Below are 15764 nucleotides of genomic sequence, written 5' to 3'. Positions count from 1 at the left end.
TCACAATTCATCACTGGGAGACACAAGCTCTATTACAAGCTCAAGCTGTGTAAAGAAAATTGATTCTCTGATTCCTACGCAGCCAGAAGAAGTCTCAGACACATTCCCCTGTAAGATGATTCTCATTTTAACGCTGGGACAGAAACGCTATGTGGGTCAGCATGACATTTAGCGGCTGTTCAATGCTGTTTGTTCCACTGGTGGATAACAATTGCTCTTTGGGTTATACATGCTGTAATTGTGTACACAGTAAACTCAGCAGTGCAAAATCAATACGGGAAGCACTTATCAGCAAATGAGAGCTTTCTTTCAAATGGCCTCAAGTGCAGCCCGACCACACGCAGTGTGACAAATTGCTAAAGCCTGCAACGAACTTGAAGTCTCTGCAGAGAATATGATTGACTACTTGGAGTTATGAATTAAAGTATTAACAGAGTGAATCCCAGGATGTTGTGGTAGGTCATGGTGGGACCATAAAAAATAGGGGATTATAGTCAGTTAAAAGCTTATGATTTTCTAATAGTGTGACATATTTGGGTCTGTTGTGGTTTAAAAACTGCAATCAAAAGGAGGTAGGAGACATCTGTTCTAAACTAAAGTGCTGCAACAGTGAACAGGCACAAGAAGGTCATCTTCAAAAGTGAATTTCCTGCAAGCCAGACTTGGATAACAGATGAGTTGACTGGCTGGGAACTGGGCCGGGATTATACACTTTCACTTATTTCTGAAGAGGGCTGGAAATCCTAAGACTTGACGAGTATTTGTAAATGCAGCTGAACTGCAGACCGCTACATGAAACGAGAGCAGACAGGTTAGTAGGCTGGCAGTACCTGTCGTTGATGGAGTCGGCTTTGCTGTAGGTGCGCTCGTAGCCGGGGGAGAAGGTGTAGCTCTCCCAGTCCTCGGGCAGCACGCCCCGGTCAGCCAGGCTGGGCCAGCGGGCAATGGCCAGGGAGCCATTCTGCGCGGGGAAGGCCAGGCCCAGGCTGGCAAAGTTACTCTGGCTCCTCTGGAAGGACTGGATTCCCTTCAGGCTATCGGGCCGCCGGATGCTCTCCTCCACTGGGGAGCCGAAGCGGTCTTCACCCTCCACTCCTTGAAAGCTGCTGTCACTGCCTCCATCCCCCAGGCCTTCCTCTCTGCCGTTCTCCTCCTCCTCCTCCTCCTCCCCCTCCACCCCTATGACAGGAATGTGGGAGACCAGGGGTGCCTCTCCACTCTCTCTGGAGTCAGAGATGGTCTGGGCGGACTCACAGCTGCTGACCAAGCGCTCGTCACATAACGTCTTCAGCGTCTCCGTGCTACCGTGGGCCTCCCGGGTCCCTGGGGACCCGCCCTCGTGTTCTGGCACCCCCTCGTACTGGACCCCCAGGTGGGAGGGCATCGAGGGAGAGGGGCTGGGAGATGGCGGCAGGCTCGGGGAATGCTGGGACTGGCTCTCTCCCAGGGTGTTGGTCTTGTGTTCTGGAGCGGGGACCACAACAACTTCTGGGGACAGGAAGGAAAATTAGGAGACCTCTCCGTGGTGTTGATTCCCACAATTCCCAGTTTTATAAAATCACACACAAACTCACAAACCAATAGAAGCTTATATAAATTTTGTTACTATTATTATTAGGTAATGTTTTTTGACTGGGGTGACTCAACACAGAAAGTAAACTGTTACTGTGACACACTTTCAGAGTGGTAGGACAAAACAGAAATTTGAAGTAACACAACAAAATTTGATCTATAAAAGAAACAACATCCTCTTCAAGATGCAGCAAATGATGTGCAGGACTACAATATTTTTGAACAGTGAGACTGTGGAACTAAAAATTAAACAACGAATGCTGGTTGAATATTGGCTAAGGTGTCTTCTCTGAAATGCGTGCCTGGGATCGTGGAGTATGGTTTTAGGCACGGTAATAAGGATGTGATTCTGATCTTTTTAGTGGAAATCCCCCTTGAGAATACCCTGACCTTTTCCAGGTCTCTTGTTTGATAAAACTGGGCTCTGGAGAGAGGGTCTCCAGTGAGCAGTGGATCTTTTGCAGCTTAGTGAAGGGTAACATGAAATGCAGTGAAATACCTTCAGGAAGAGCCTCTGTGAAGCTGGTCGGGGAAAGCGAGAGCGTGGAACTGGCTGCCGACCGCCCCCCACTGCTCGAATGCCTGAGATACATGATGGATTGCACTTTCTCCTGATACAGCTTTCCATCTGCAACACAGACACAGTGGGGTGAATGCACTAAATGCCTCATGCAATGCTTCTCATTCAAAGATGTGGATTACAATTCAAAATAGATTACAATCATTATTTTTCTCTCAGTACATCTATCCCAGAGGGTTTTCAGACATATGTTTCACAAACTCTTCCCCACAGTGAATTAATGTAACTGGTCTAAACACATGTGTACATCTCATCAGGAACCTATGTTTTATGCCCTCTATCTCTTCCTAAAAAATCTGTGAAGGTTTAATCATGCTGTGGGCAGTGTTTATTAAGTCAGCACTCACTCATTTTGGCATAATTTTAGTACAGAAAAATGATGCAGGATTTTCATTTCAGTTCAGTGTATAGTTGTCCTTATAGTCTGTTACAAATAAGATGTTTTAGCCTGTAGCTCTGTCCAATAAATGGTAGTTACCCCTCAAACCTATTTTTTCTTATCACAAATTAGGCCCTGTTGGGGTTTTGGAATCAGACTGAAAAGCACCAAATAAAGTTGATACAAAATATCCATCAACTTAACTATGACTTAAAACTAAAACTATAACAACTATGACAAGCATTTCACAAGCACACCAGTAGATGATTGACAGGTTGATCACCCCCTTGGGGATTCAGGTTCCTGTTCCTTCTCCAGAGACTTGTTTTAATCAAATGAGTGGTTTGGCCAACAGATAAAGCCATTATTAAGTTAAGACTAAAGGTAGAATTCTGAGGAAGCCATTTTTTCATATTCCTTCTTTGTCTTCATTTGTAATCGACTTTGTAACATCGCAGGAACCCTCAGTCACACAGAAGCGATTACTCGGTTCCTCAGTTCTGGTCTTCTGAATGCCTCAAGTCTTAAAGCTTTCATTTGTACCGAGCTCTCAGTCACGTGGTCAAACTCCATTCAAAGGCATGAGACTATAGTAGCCGTAGTTTAGACGGGTAAAAGAGAGAAGCACAATTCTCTAAGATGACAAGACAAATTTGGTCTTTGTTTTGGAGAACTAAAATAACTCAATTAAGGGGTTCATTAAGGCGGCCTAAGTTATTTAGATCCAAGTTGGAAGGAAAGGCAGTACACACATGGGGTGGGCATATAAAGTTAGGTACATAAATATTTGGACAGTGAAAATTGTCATAATTATTTGCAGCCAATGACTGCGAAGTCTGGAACCCATAGACGTCACCAGATGCTGGGTTTCATCCCTGGTGATGCTCTGCCAGGCCTGTACTGCAGCTGACTTTAGTTCCTGCTTGTTCTTGGGGTGTTTTGTCTTGAGTTTTGCCTTGAAGTGAAACACATGCTCAATTGGATTCAGGTCAGGTGATTGACTTGGCCATTGCAGGACATTACACTCCTTCGCCTTAAAAAGTCTTGGGTTGCTTTCACAGTATGCTTCGGGTCATTGCCTATCTGTACTGTGAAGCGCCGTCCAATGAGTCTGAATCTGAGCAGATAATATAGTCCTAAACACTTCAGCTGCAGTACAGTCCTTGCAGAGCAGCACCAGGGAAGAAACCCAGCATCTGGTGATGTCTATGGGTTCCAGACTTCAGGCAGTCATTGACTGCAAAGGATTTGCAACCAAGTATTGAATCTCACAATTTAATTCATGATTATGTCAGTTTGTCCATTTACTTTTGAGCCCCTAAAAATGGGGGGAGCACATATAAAAATGGGTGTAATTCCTACACCGTTCACCCAATTTGGATGTAACTATCCTCAAATTAAAGATGAAAGTCTACACTTAAAGCATGTTGATTGTTTCCTTTCAAATCTATTGAGATGGCATACAGAGCCAAAATGACGACAGTTGTGTCACTGTCCAAATATTTATGGACCTAACTGTACATAAAACTTTAGCATCTGTTTCTCTTGTTAAAGGGAAAAAAAAACAGATGTGGGAAGGTGTCAAATAAACCTTACAGTTCTAAATACATTATCAAAGGAATATAATAAAGGCAGTGTCTGGACTGACCAATGTGCAGGGAGAAGTAGAAGCTGGTGAGCGTGTGGCACACGTAGGTGTTGGTGGCAGGGTGCACAGCCAGCAGGAAGTTGTAGATGAGCCGGAGAAGGTTCAGGTCGGGGGGGGAGCCCAGAACCTCCTGGATGATCTTCACAAAGGACAGGCACACTTTCTGAGGGATGGAAGTCAGGTACTCGTCTCGGTGCTCCTGGGGGATGAATGAAAACCAGGACTATTAGACTATTGCACTACACAGCATTGTAGCTCCCTCAGGTCTGAGGCCCGGGTTCTGGAGATCCCCAGGCCAGAGATTTCTAGGTCACGCTAAACCACCAGTTTCAGAAGGCTGGGAAAACATGTTAGGTATTGTGGCAGATCTTCAGGGACTGGCGATGTACCTGCAGAACTTGACACGTGAGCAGAAATCGTTGGACCACCTCGGCCTTGAGCAGTTGTCTGATGTTGAACATCTGCTGAGGGTGGTGGACCCGGATGAGGATCTCCAGAGCTGCCAGCAGCGTCTCCCAAACCCCACTCTGAGAGAGGAGAGATAGTGCTGTTAAGACCGGCACAGCGGGAGACAATACACCGGGCTATACGGAGATCATTTCCCACAGTGCCTTTCCTTGTGTTTCCACTTCGGCCTGCTCTCTCACCACCAGAAAAGTCTATTCCTGCATGGACTGCCTTATGAGAAGAGCCAAGACCTCAATGGTTTTAAAGTGTACTACTTTATCAGAAAATCATCCACAGAAGGGGAGCCATAGTTACCTGAGCCTTGGCCCAGATCTTCCAGTCCAGCAGCACCTCAGACAACAGCCTGAGGTCCTGAACCACAGCCAGCGACTCAGGATCCAGCCTGAACTGGCCGTCCTCAGTCACCGCCAGGATCTCGCCATTGCAGCAGCCGTCCAGCAGAGTCTGAGCACAAACCACGACAGAGAAATGGGGTTCAAAGCCGCTGCTAACTCAGGAACAAAAGCACAGCGATAACAGAATGAGACAGAGGCCTAGAAGTTATGTTTACAATACACTGTAGAAACTAAATTGATATGGTTGTTATTTTTCCAATTTTGAAGACTTGACTTAAAGCTTGTTGGCAATATGGATTACTAACTAATAAGTAGGAAGTTCCACTCTAAGTCCTCTCACCACAGACCATTACACCTGGTGTTGAGGCCTTACCCTGTAGAACCATAACTGTATTTCTTGGGTGTACGAAAGACAGCAAAATGAGTCCGCTTGAATGAAATCCCAAATCTGAAACTCTCCTCCAGGTTGCATCTAATTTAAAACATCAATTTTGAATCACGAGCAGTTTCTAAACATTCTTGTTAAATGATTATACCAGTAAGGCAGTTTATGACAGAAGAGTCCATTAGCAGTTGAAAATACAATCAGGACTTTATTAGCATCCACAGTAGGCAAGCCGGAAAGCGCAATTATCTCAGTCCTCAACAGCTTTCATTAAAAAAATGAAAATAAATAAGACTTGAATAAGAAGTGCTAGTTCATCTAAACAAGGATGTTTTTCTGGCAGCACACAAAGATAATGCCTCATTTTGCGGCTGATAAAAATAATTTATTTTGAAGTAATGTTTTTGAAGCTGGATGTCAAGTCCTACATATTGCGATGATCTGGTCTTTGATTAGATATTCGGGTGTTTATTCCAAATGATTTAAATGACCGGAATGAAATGTCTGTTCACTGCAGATTTAGGTTGTCTTTTGAAACCTACTGGAAACGTGATCTTCAGGAACAAATGTTGGAGAAACCTGGCATTTCACTGCATTGAAGCTTGTGAACTTAATTTTTTAAGATTGTAATTCCTTTGTTACCCTGCAGGTGTCTCTGTAGCCACTTCAGTTCAATTCAAATAAGTAATAATGAAATAATGTTAAGCTGCGACTAATTAAAACAAGAAAATAATGATGATGTTTATTAGTGGTCAGTCAATAAATTCAGGTGTAAAAGGAAAGATTGAGACTGCAATTTGGTGTAATTTGATGTACATAAGACATGAAATTTGTGATTAAATCAGAATACTTAAATTTCCCAATTTAGATACATTTGTCAATTCTGTGGATGCTAAAAGACACATTTCTTCATATGGTGAAGTTTTCATGGATCAAATTGACAGGGTAGAAAAAAGTTTTATATGCTTAAGTTTTATAGTAACATATACACTAGATCTTTGCTTTCATTAGATCAGTGGTTCCCAAACCGGTCCTGGGGGACCCCCTACCCTGCTGGTTTTTGTTCCAACCGAGCTCTCAATTACTTAATTGAACCCTTAATTGAACTAATAATTTCCTAAATCAGAGACTTTTAATTATTTTAAACAGTAGGGGTTGTAGGTTAAGTATAGAATTATATTAAAAAACGTATTGAAGAAACAAATATTTTCTTACACAATTTAAAAAGTAAAATCTAAGCAGATTGTTACTTCAATTAAGGTTCAATTATGTAATTGAGAGCTCAGTTGGAACAAAAACCAGCAGGGTAGGGGGTCCCCCAGGACCGATTTGGGAACCACTGCATTAGATCTTAGTGCTCCTTACTATTGGTTATTATTATTTTCTATTTACATTATAAGCATATGCTGTACAATAAATATTTTATGTAACTGATTTTCTATTTCAGTATTTTACACACACACACCCACACGTGCGTATATATGTATGTATCAAATATTCAGGGATGGGTACTTGAAGGGATAAGTCTATTTTAAAATCACTTCTGATGACAAGGTGCAGGTGTGTTCCTGGAAAGAACTGAATTATACTGAATGCAACTTATTGTTAACAAAAACACAATTAAATCAAAGACAGCCATTAATGTCATTCTATTATTCATTGTGCTAGCAATAATTTTGCAGTAATAGAATGGCTAATTGAGATGATTAAGTAAAGTAATAGGATGATTGTCAATGACTGCTCAATAGGTGGCTTGATGAGGAAGTATATAGGCCTCTTGGGCCTGGAGGACTGAACTATAGTTTAAGTGCAAAACACAGGGCCCTACTCACAGCATCCAACCTGGTGCCAATTCATCAACACAGACTCTTGCAAACTTTTCCATTTTAAGCATCAATCCCCTCAAACGGTGTGATTCTCTAATCCTTCCAGTTAACGCCATCCCCAACAGCCAGACCATTCTCTCTTGCAGTACTATGCTAAAGTGCCGGGCAGCTGACCTTCAGTATGTGGTATCCCACGATGCACTTGGACTTGATGAGGACCTGATGAATCATGGAGTAGCCATGACAACTCTCCATTTCATGCAGCCGGTGTTGGTTGTACTTCACCAGAGACAAGATCACCTGTAAGGCTAGCGCCTGTGTCTTCTCACAGTCACTGAGCTCCACTGCCTAGAGAGAGAGAGAGAGAGAGAGAGAGAGAGAGAGAGAGAGAGAGAGAGAGAGAGAGAGAGAGAGAGAGAGAGAGGGAGGATGGCACATAAATCACAAACGGACATATAATAACCAACAATAACCACAAACTCCACATACAATCCTTGTGTATAAATCTTTGGGAAATAATCAAAACACTTTAGCAGGGGGAAATTGGAAGGGGGGAGGGGGAGATTCCAATGATAATAAAGGATACAAACCCTGGCGAAGAGGAAAACGAAGGCTCCAGTGCCCCCGATTCTGTGCAGGACGTTCTGCAGACCCTGGGGCTCGCTGGGGCACAGTGTGCGGAGGGAGTGGGGCTCCAGTGCTGTGCTCAGCACCTCTTTGACACTGAAGGGTCTCTGGGAGGCCACCGTCTTGGCCTGTCCCTTAAGGCGGATCACAGGCTCGTAGATGGTGTATTGGGCAGGGCAGCTTGGGGTATAGACAACTGCCAGGCTCTCCTGCAAACACAGAATGGCGTGGACGAACCCCATTGTTATGATGGGAATTTTCATTAGAAGCAGTAGTTCTATATCATTATTTGTTTTTTTTGGTTTGTCATGTTCAACTAGGAATTGGTATAACTTACAGATTACACTGGAGCCTGGGCAAAGTGTGCCATTGTATAAATGTTGAGGAACTGTAATTACTATATCAGGGCAACTTATGCCCTGTTTCCACTGGCGGACGCATCCAGGTCTTGTGGACGGTTAACTATCTGGTGCCAGACGTGGCCGTAAGCGTCCGTCACGCCCACTGAGGAGTTTATGAGATAATGAGTTAAACTGGCTGCTGCGGGAAGTGATAAGAAATGCCAGTATGATAAATGCTAGACATTTTCGGCACTTTGACGTGAAATGGTCGCAATCTGTGAATCCCTATTGCTCCACTCTGAAACACGCTAGCTGTGACAGTGATGCGACAAGTGCCTGAACTTCGATTTGAGCTGGAACGTTCTTTAGAAATAGTGAGGCGATTTGAAAATCCTTATTTCATATGTCAGACAGTTTCACTAGCAGAAAAGCTCTCTGGGAGTGATGGAAATGTTTCCACTTTTACATGAAGAACAGCCAGTCCCTCATCACGTCTCTGTTCCGTTATCACAGATTTGGATAGATATTATGGAAGAACAGCGTGTCCATAGAGAAATAACCATTTTACCCTGTTTTCCACACTGACAGCTCTGAAGACAACATTAAAAGCATATCTGCATGTGGAAGGATGCATGCAAACATCAAGGATGATTTAAATGACCTACACAGAAATTACCAAGCACAATTAAGCATGCAAACCCAGCGTATTTTTTAAGTAGTTGTGTTATTTACTCATATTACTCTCTATCCTCATTCCTTTTTTTTTGTGCACCATCTAAACTTCTGTCACAGCTTCCATATACAAATTCATGTTGTTCACAGTAAGATGGCTATAGTTCATTTTTTGAAGAGAACATGCAAGCCTTATAATACTGTGTACACTCACCTAAAGGATTATTAGGAACACCTGTTCAATTTCTCATTAATGCAATTATCTAACCAACCAATCACATGGCAGTTGCTTCAATGCATTTAGGGGTGTGGTCCTGGTCAAGACAATCTCCTGAACTCCAAACTGAATGTCTGAATGGGAAAGAAAGGTGATTTAAGCAATTTTGAGCGTGGCATGGTTGTTGGTGCCAGACGGGCCGGTCTGAGTATTTCACAATCTGCTCAGTTACTGGGATTTTCACGCACAACCATTTCTATGGTTTACAAAGAATGGTGTGAAAAGGGAAAAACATCCAGTATGCGGCAGTCCTGTGGGCGAAAATGCCTTGTTGATGCTAGAGGTCAGAGGAGAATGGGCCGACTGATTCAAGCTGATGGAAGAGCAACTTTGACTGAAATAACCACTCGTTACAACCGAGGTATGCAGCAAAGCATTTGTGAACACGTACAACCTTGAGGCGAATGGGCTACAACAGCAGAAGACCCCACCGGGTACCACTCATCTCCACTACAAATAGGAAAAAGAGGCTACAATTTGCACAAGCTCACCAAAATTGGACAGTTGAAGACTGGAAAAATGTTGCCTGGTCTGATGAGTCTCGATTTCTGTTGAGACATTCAGATGGTAGAGTCAGAATTTGGCGTAAACAGAATGAGAACATGGATCCATCATGCCATGTTACCATTGTGCAGGCTGGTGGTGGTGGTGTAATGGTGTGGGGGATGTTTTCTTGGCACACTTTAGGCCCCTTAGTGCCAATTGGGCATCGTTTAAATGCCACGGCCTACCTGAGCATTGTTTCTGACCATGTCCATCCCTTTATGACCACCATGTACCCATCCTCTGATGGCTACTTCCAGCAGGATAATGCACCATGTCACAAAGGTCGAATCATTTCAAATTGGTTTCTTGAACATGACAATGAGTTCACTGTACTAAACTGGCCCCCACAGTCACCAGATCTCAACCCAATAGAGCATCTTTGGGATGTGGTGGAACGGGAGCTTCGTGCCCTGGATGTGCATCCCACAAATCTCCATCAACTGCAAGATGCTATCCTATCAATATGGGCCAACATTTCTAAAGAATGCTTTCAGCACCTTGTTGAATCAATGCCACGTAGAATTAAGGCAGTTCTGAAGGCGAAAGGGGGTCAAACACAGTATTAGTATGGTGTTCCTAATAATCCTTTAGGTGAGTGTATATGTAGTATGTTGTATGTTGTAGATAAAGCACACACTCACCACCAGTGGTGCAGGGTCAACCTCTTTGCTCTTCATCAGCAGCTCCCTGACCTCCTCACACTGTAGCCCCTCCAGGGTGACATATTTGGAGAAGTGCATGCTGGGCTTCCCGTACTTACAGGGCATGATGGAGGTGAAATCGGGGCCACTGGCGTACAGGTAGAACGCCTCTTCAGGCCCGATCCTAGAGCCTGGACAACACACACAAAAATACTGTAGTCTTAGTTTTGTGATAGAATTACCAAGATCTCGACTTAAAGGAAGCAGATTTTATGTAAAAGGACCCAGTAAATAAAATAAAAACATGTTCTAATACATAATAATAATCATCATCATAATAAATAAAGTGTTTTTACATAAAGTACTATGAAATGTTGGCACTGAATACGATATGATGGGAAACTGTGCCCTTCTTTAATCTCTCTGGATCCATTCTATAGCTTCCTTTGTCCATATTTTGATGTTCTTGCAATGTGTCCGGTCCATTGCTATTTTAACATTTTAATTCTTTCACTGATGTCCGACACTTTAGTTGGTTCTCGGATCCATTTACACTATATACATATAGATACAGATAAGTATAGATATATTACATATACTAGCATACGTATGTTACATATTCAGATTACAAAATTATTGTTAAATCAGTTACAGTTAATAATTGTACGAAGGGATTAAGTTCGGCAGTGGTGTAAACTGATATCCACGGCAGTAAAAAACATAATAGTTGCCATGGTAACAATGCAGGGAACGGGAGCGACCGCACGTAAACAACTGAAACTAGTGATTGCAGCCATTGTAGGGTATAGATAAAGAAATGTAAATTGTTGAAGATGGACCAAAAAACTGACCATGAATGTAATAAACAATAAAACTTATAAATTATAGTTATTTTGTTTTTAGCCACAACGGAATGGTTCCGTAATAACTGAAGACGGTGATGAAACGTTATTGTCCCCACATTGAGTGTGTGGTTGCTGAGAGGAGAGACTGACAGTAACGACTATATTAATTGTGTTTACTGAACCTCTGAAACAGGAACTATTTTGAAAAGCTGACACATTTAGCTTTGTTTTTATGCAGTGCAACCACATTCCTGGGTTTGAGGTGTTATAGTGACTTGTAATTCCATGAGCTGGGCTGTGTCCTTTCATGGTCTCCAGGCTCTGATGGAGGTGATCAACAGGAATGCTACAGTACAAGGCAGTCTCCAGGGCCTCTCTGCTGGTGCGATACAAGGTTCCTTTAAAACGTATTCAGTTACAGTATAGTAATTATTTAACCTGTTTATAAAATCTGTAACGTAATCCTATACAACCCTCTCAAATCAGTAACTTAATCGGATTATTTTTAGATGACTTCTGGAATGAGATCCTGATGGCTTCTTCACTTCAAATGAATTTATCGTGTTTGAATTCTGTCACAGACTTCATGGGATTTTCGTCTGTGCTTATCTGCCATTTTGCTTATCATTAAATCACTAAACTTTACGAAGGCAACACAAGGGAAACCAGGGTATTACCATTGAAGAGCAGCAGGCTGCCGATGTTCCAGTGCCCCCCTAGCCTGGGCAGCTCCTCTGCGGAAAGCACACAGTGGCCCACCATGCAGAATGTCTTGTTGCTGTCAGAGGACAAGCTGGACTTTCTTGGTAGGGTGTAGTCCAAAGAGACCTCACACTTCCTGCAGAGCCAACACAGTACGTATTGCTTACACAGTATACCCCTTAAAATTTGCCCTCCTTCCTTTCATTGACTTGAAAATTGTATTTAGCTTTAAAATTCCTTTACAATGAGACTACAGTATGTTCAAAACTTAGCTTTTTGACCAGGTCTAGGCCTTCTGACCATATTAGTCCGGATTTATAATTACTGCATTGGCTTCCAGTGAGGTTCAATGCAATCCAGTCATTGGAAGCTGGGTTGGAACCAAAGCCAGAAAACACTGTAGACCTGCTGTATACGGAGAGCCCTGTCTGCTCACCTCTCCCCGGACACCCACAGCACCAGCCTCCCACGCATGTTCTTCTTGCCCTCAGGCTGCTGGGTGTAGGTGAGGGCCAGGTGGTGCCATCGGTCTGGACTCAGGAGCCCCTCCTCTGACTCAGCCTGGGCCAGCAAACCGGCCTTCATCTCATCATTGGGGTCGATGCAAATCCTGCAAAACAAACCACCACACCTAGGGTGACCATCTGGCCCCGTAGACAAAACCTGACCTTAGCTTGACAAAAATAAACAAAATACATTGAATGTTAAGTATTTGGTAAGTTTACATTGTTGTTCAATTGCAATAATATATTCTATGAATATATATTTCTATGAAAATGTACTTACTTTTGTATTTTATTTGCAGGTATCTTTATTTAACAAAAGTTTCTATATAGTAGGTCTTATTCATATATGCAGATTCTCTAGATCCAAACTAATGTATTCACTTGTGAAAGGAACACAGAGGCAGTCTTCACTTTATCAACTCATTGTTAAAAGTTCTTACATCTATAAGATGTAATAAATATATAGATTTTTTATAGATCTATTTTAGTACTCAGCCCAGCAGCAGTAATTGGTCACCAAATGTAGCTCCCAACCTTACCCAGAACACTCTTCCTGTCCCACAACATAACTACAGGCCTGAAACACCATGCAGGTGTTGAAAGTGTGACAAAGTTTTGATTGACCTGAATATGAATGCCCCACTGTTGAGGTCTGCCCAGACTTGCAGCATCAGCGCTTTGGAACCCAGCGAGATGACGTGGAGACAGCCGTCCTCCACCAGCTTGTCCCCGGAGCCAGGCGGGCTGTGCTGGTCTGCCCCCTTGGTCTTATCTACTTCTACAAGAGGCACCAGGACAATCTAATATGAATCATCACATTTGATCAGTCATGTAACACCATATCAGTTTGGGAGTCGTTTCACTGGCTCCCTGTAGAGCTCAGAATTCAATTAAAAATACTTATTTGACATTTAAAACTCTGAATGGCCTAACCCAGGCCTTAAGCACACAACGGCCAGCCCAGCTGCACTGGCCTTTTTCAGTGTTCTTCAAACTTTACACAAATCCTGTAGTGCCTGTGTTTTGTGTTCCTTTGTACTCAGACTGTGGTGTGATTTGCTAAATAAACAAAACAAACAAGGATTCCAATAGTATTTTAGGTCCAAAACTGACAACATTCATTAGGATTTTTTTTTTTTTTTTAAGTGAAAGGCACTATATTCAAAAAGAGACTAAAATGTTATTGTATTATTCCGCTAGCATTTAAACCACTTGGTCAAGAGCTTTTCTTTAATATGGGTGTTGATCACCATAAATCAATGGATCAGTGGCTGGTGAAGACACTTCTGCCATCTCTAATTAACCTTCGAGTGAGGGGCTGAAAGGCCTTGGTAGCTCTCATTTTGTCGTATTATTTTTTTGTATTTGGAATCTAGGGCATTGATCTCAAAAGTATTGATTAAATAAAAAGATGGGTTTGTGACTGTATAAAGGATACACAAATGTAGTTTAAAACGAGAATTCAAGCTTCTTATCAGTAGCCTACCATTTACATTGTCTTCTCTTTTGGTTTTGAGCACCACAAGCCAAGAACAAACAAAACATGGGCAAATTAAGACCGGCATCAAGCTACAGTACCTATGCTGTCCGTACTGCTGTCCCTAAAAGTCCTCAGACGGCTTCTCTTCTGCCTCTTGGCCTTGTCTGTGAGTCCCTCTCCTTCGGCAGGGAGCTGGGCCCGGAGCCACAGAGATGTACTGAAGCCCTCCGCCATGTGTGGCCAGCAGTTCTGTCCCACCAGGGGAAGGTGGATGGGCGCCACATGCCAGGAGGAGGACAGGTGGTGGCTCAGGCTCTCTGCCTCTGCCTCCCTTCGGCCCGGGGACACCTTGGCCCTCCTCAGCAGTGCCGCAGCCTTGCCCCCGGCCGCCCCGTTGAGCTTGGGCCCCCCCGGGAGCCCGCTGGGGGCTCCTGTACTGGACACCAGGGGGAAGGAGAGGTAATGCAGGGGCTCCATGTGCATGTTGGCTTCCACTATACGGAGGATGCCGTTAATGAGGATCTCCTGTAACAGAACCAGCCAGACATAGGTTAGAGGCAATGGCATCTTAATGTTATTCCCTGGGCTCTCCCTGCGACTGTGGCCCGTGTGTAGCATGCCAGGTTGGGATCTGCTTACCGTGGGCAGAGCTTTCTCTAGGAACAGCCTGATCAACAGGGACAGCTCTTCGGCCCTGATCTGCAGGCTCACCATTGCCACCAGCAGCTCCACCAGCACCGCCTGGCACTCTGCAAAGAGAAGGGCACTGCTCTCAGACCTCAGCTCGCACTCCTGCTTTGATGCCACCTTAGCCCACCCCCAAAAAGTATGGCCCTTGCCCATGGCCCTCTCTCCATTTAGACAATATGCAGAGATGCCAAATTGACCACACTTACAAACCTGTAACTATATTAGAGAATTAAAATGATGCACACAGTGGGTCATCACTGATGCTGACATTATGCCAAGCCTTCAATTGCTCTGAAGGCTGCCTTGAACTTCTTAAAGCAGAGCAACCGGTCTGTATAATAGCTCGTCTTTCGGCACGAGTCAGCGATCGGTTTTGACATCGCCAATAAATGAACCCCTTGTCTTTACAAAGAAGCAAAACAAAGCTGTGAACATACCTTCTGTGGAAGGGTCTGATTGGCTCAAGATGGTCTGGAATCCTCCCAGGATTGTTTTCACAGCACCCTGTAGAAACCATCAGAGAAAGAAAGAATGCATCTGCGTATGTAGTTTGTATCTAGACTGTGTTTGAGGGATTGGATTGGGGTTACAAGTACAGTAAGCTTTAGGAACAGGGGTTTGGGGTTCTTGCACCACTTGGGAAGATAGACTACCTGTGAAAACGACTATGGTTCACTGTAACCCGTGGATTTTATGGATAGTGGTTGACTATCTGTCTGGAGGGGCTCAGGAGGAGGTTGAAGTTGGCAGGGTGCAGTAGGAGGTCTCACCTGCTGATACAGCAGGATGGCGTTGCGGGGGTGGCTGCGGAGAGCGCTCAGCAGGCTGCGGCAGACGTGGGTGAGTACTTCCAGGTCGGGGGACGGCACTGCAGACAGCAGCAGCAGCTCCATGGTGCAGATCTCGGGGTAGAGCAGCACCCCACGCCCAGCACTGTCCGCTAACCCGCGTAGCTCGCACTGCCCAGTGGGGGTGGCCTCCACTCGCACCACTGTGGCTGAAAACACAAACACAGCCAGAGTAAGCACACTGGCAGGATAGATCATGTGCATTTTGAGTATTGGTTTGAGTCAGTTCAGGGTGGAAATTAACTACAAAACCACAGAAAGTGGTATGACCCACTGTGAAACAAGAGCTTTACGTCTATCCCTGATCTCTCCTTTTATGACGTGCACACTTTAACGGCACACATCGAGGCCTCTATGTTTATGTTATCACAGCTCAGATAGTCACAAGTGCAGCAT

The 15764-nt window shown here is 43.9% G+C and overlaps 1 protein-coding gene across 3 annotated transcripts in view; it reads right to left on the bottom strand.

Moving 5' to 3' along the window:
* The window catches only part of lyst (lysosomal trafficking regulator), an 88125-nt gene that overhangs the window by 27941 nt on the left and 44420 nt on the right, over nt 1–15764 (bottom strand). For all 3 annotated transcript variants that reach the window (XM_066697127.1, XM_066697128.1, XM_066697129.1), the window contains 15 exons: nt 15291–15517; nt 14958–15024; nt 14470–14579; nt 13929–14355; nt 12975–13128; nt 12281–12454; nt 11820–11980; nt 10298–10488; nt 7784–8029; nt 7368–7541; nt 4942–5091; nt 4569–4706; nt 4180–4378; nt 2072–2200; nt 831–1488 (listed from right to left, as the gene is read on the bottom strand). In XM_066697127.1, the coding sequence (XP_066553224.1) occupies nt 831–1488; nt 2072–2200; nt 4180–4378; nt 4569–4706; nt 4942–5091; nt 7368–7541; nt 7784–8029; nt 10298–10488; nt 11820–11980; nt 12281–12454; nt 12975–13128; nt 13929–14355; nt 14470–14579; nt 14958–15024; nt 15291–15517 (3205 nt within the window). The remainder of the gene's footprint in view (nt 1–830; nt 1489–2071; nt 2201–4179; nt 4379–4568; nt 4707–4941; nt 5092–7367; nt 7542–7783; nt 8030–10297; nt 10489–11819; nt 11981–12280; nt 12455–12974; nt 13129–13928; nt 14356–14469; nt 14580–14957; nt 15025–15290; nt 15518–15764) is intronic.

Source organism: Amia ocellicauda, chromosome 23 (assembly GCF_036373705.1).
Source record: "Amia ocellicauda isolate fAmiCal2 chromosome 23, fAmiCal2.hap1, whole genome shotgun sequence".
NCBI classification, from domain to species: Eukaryota; Metazoa; Chordata; class Actinopteri; order Amiiformes; family Amiidae; genus Amia; species Amia ocellicauda.
Note: the sequence above shows the minus strand (reverse complement) of the source record. Positions and strands in the feature narration are given on the sequence as shown.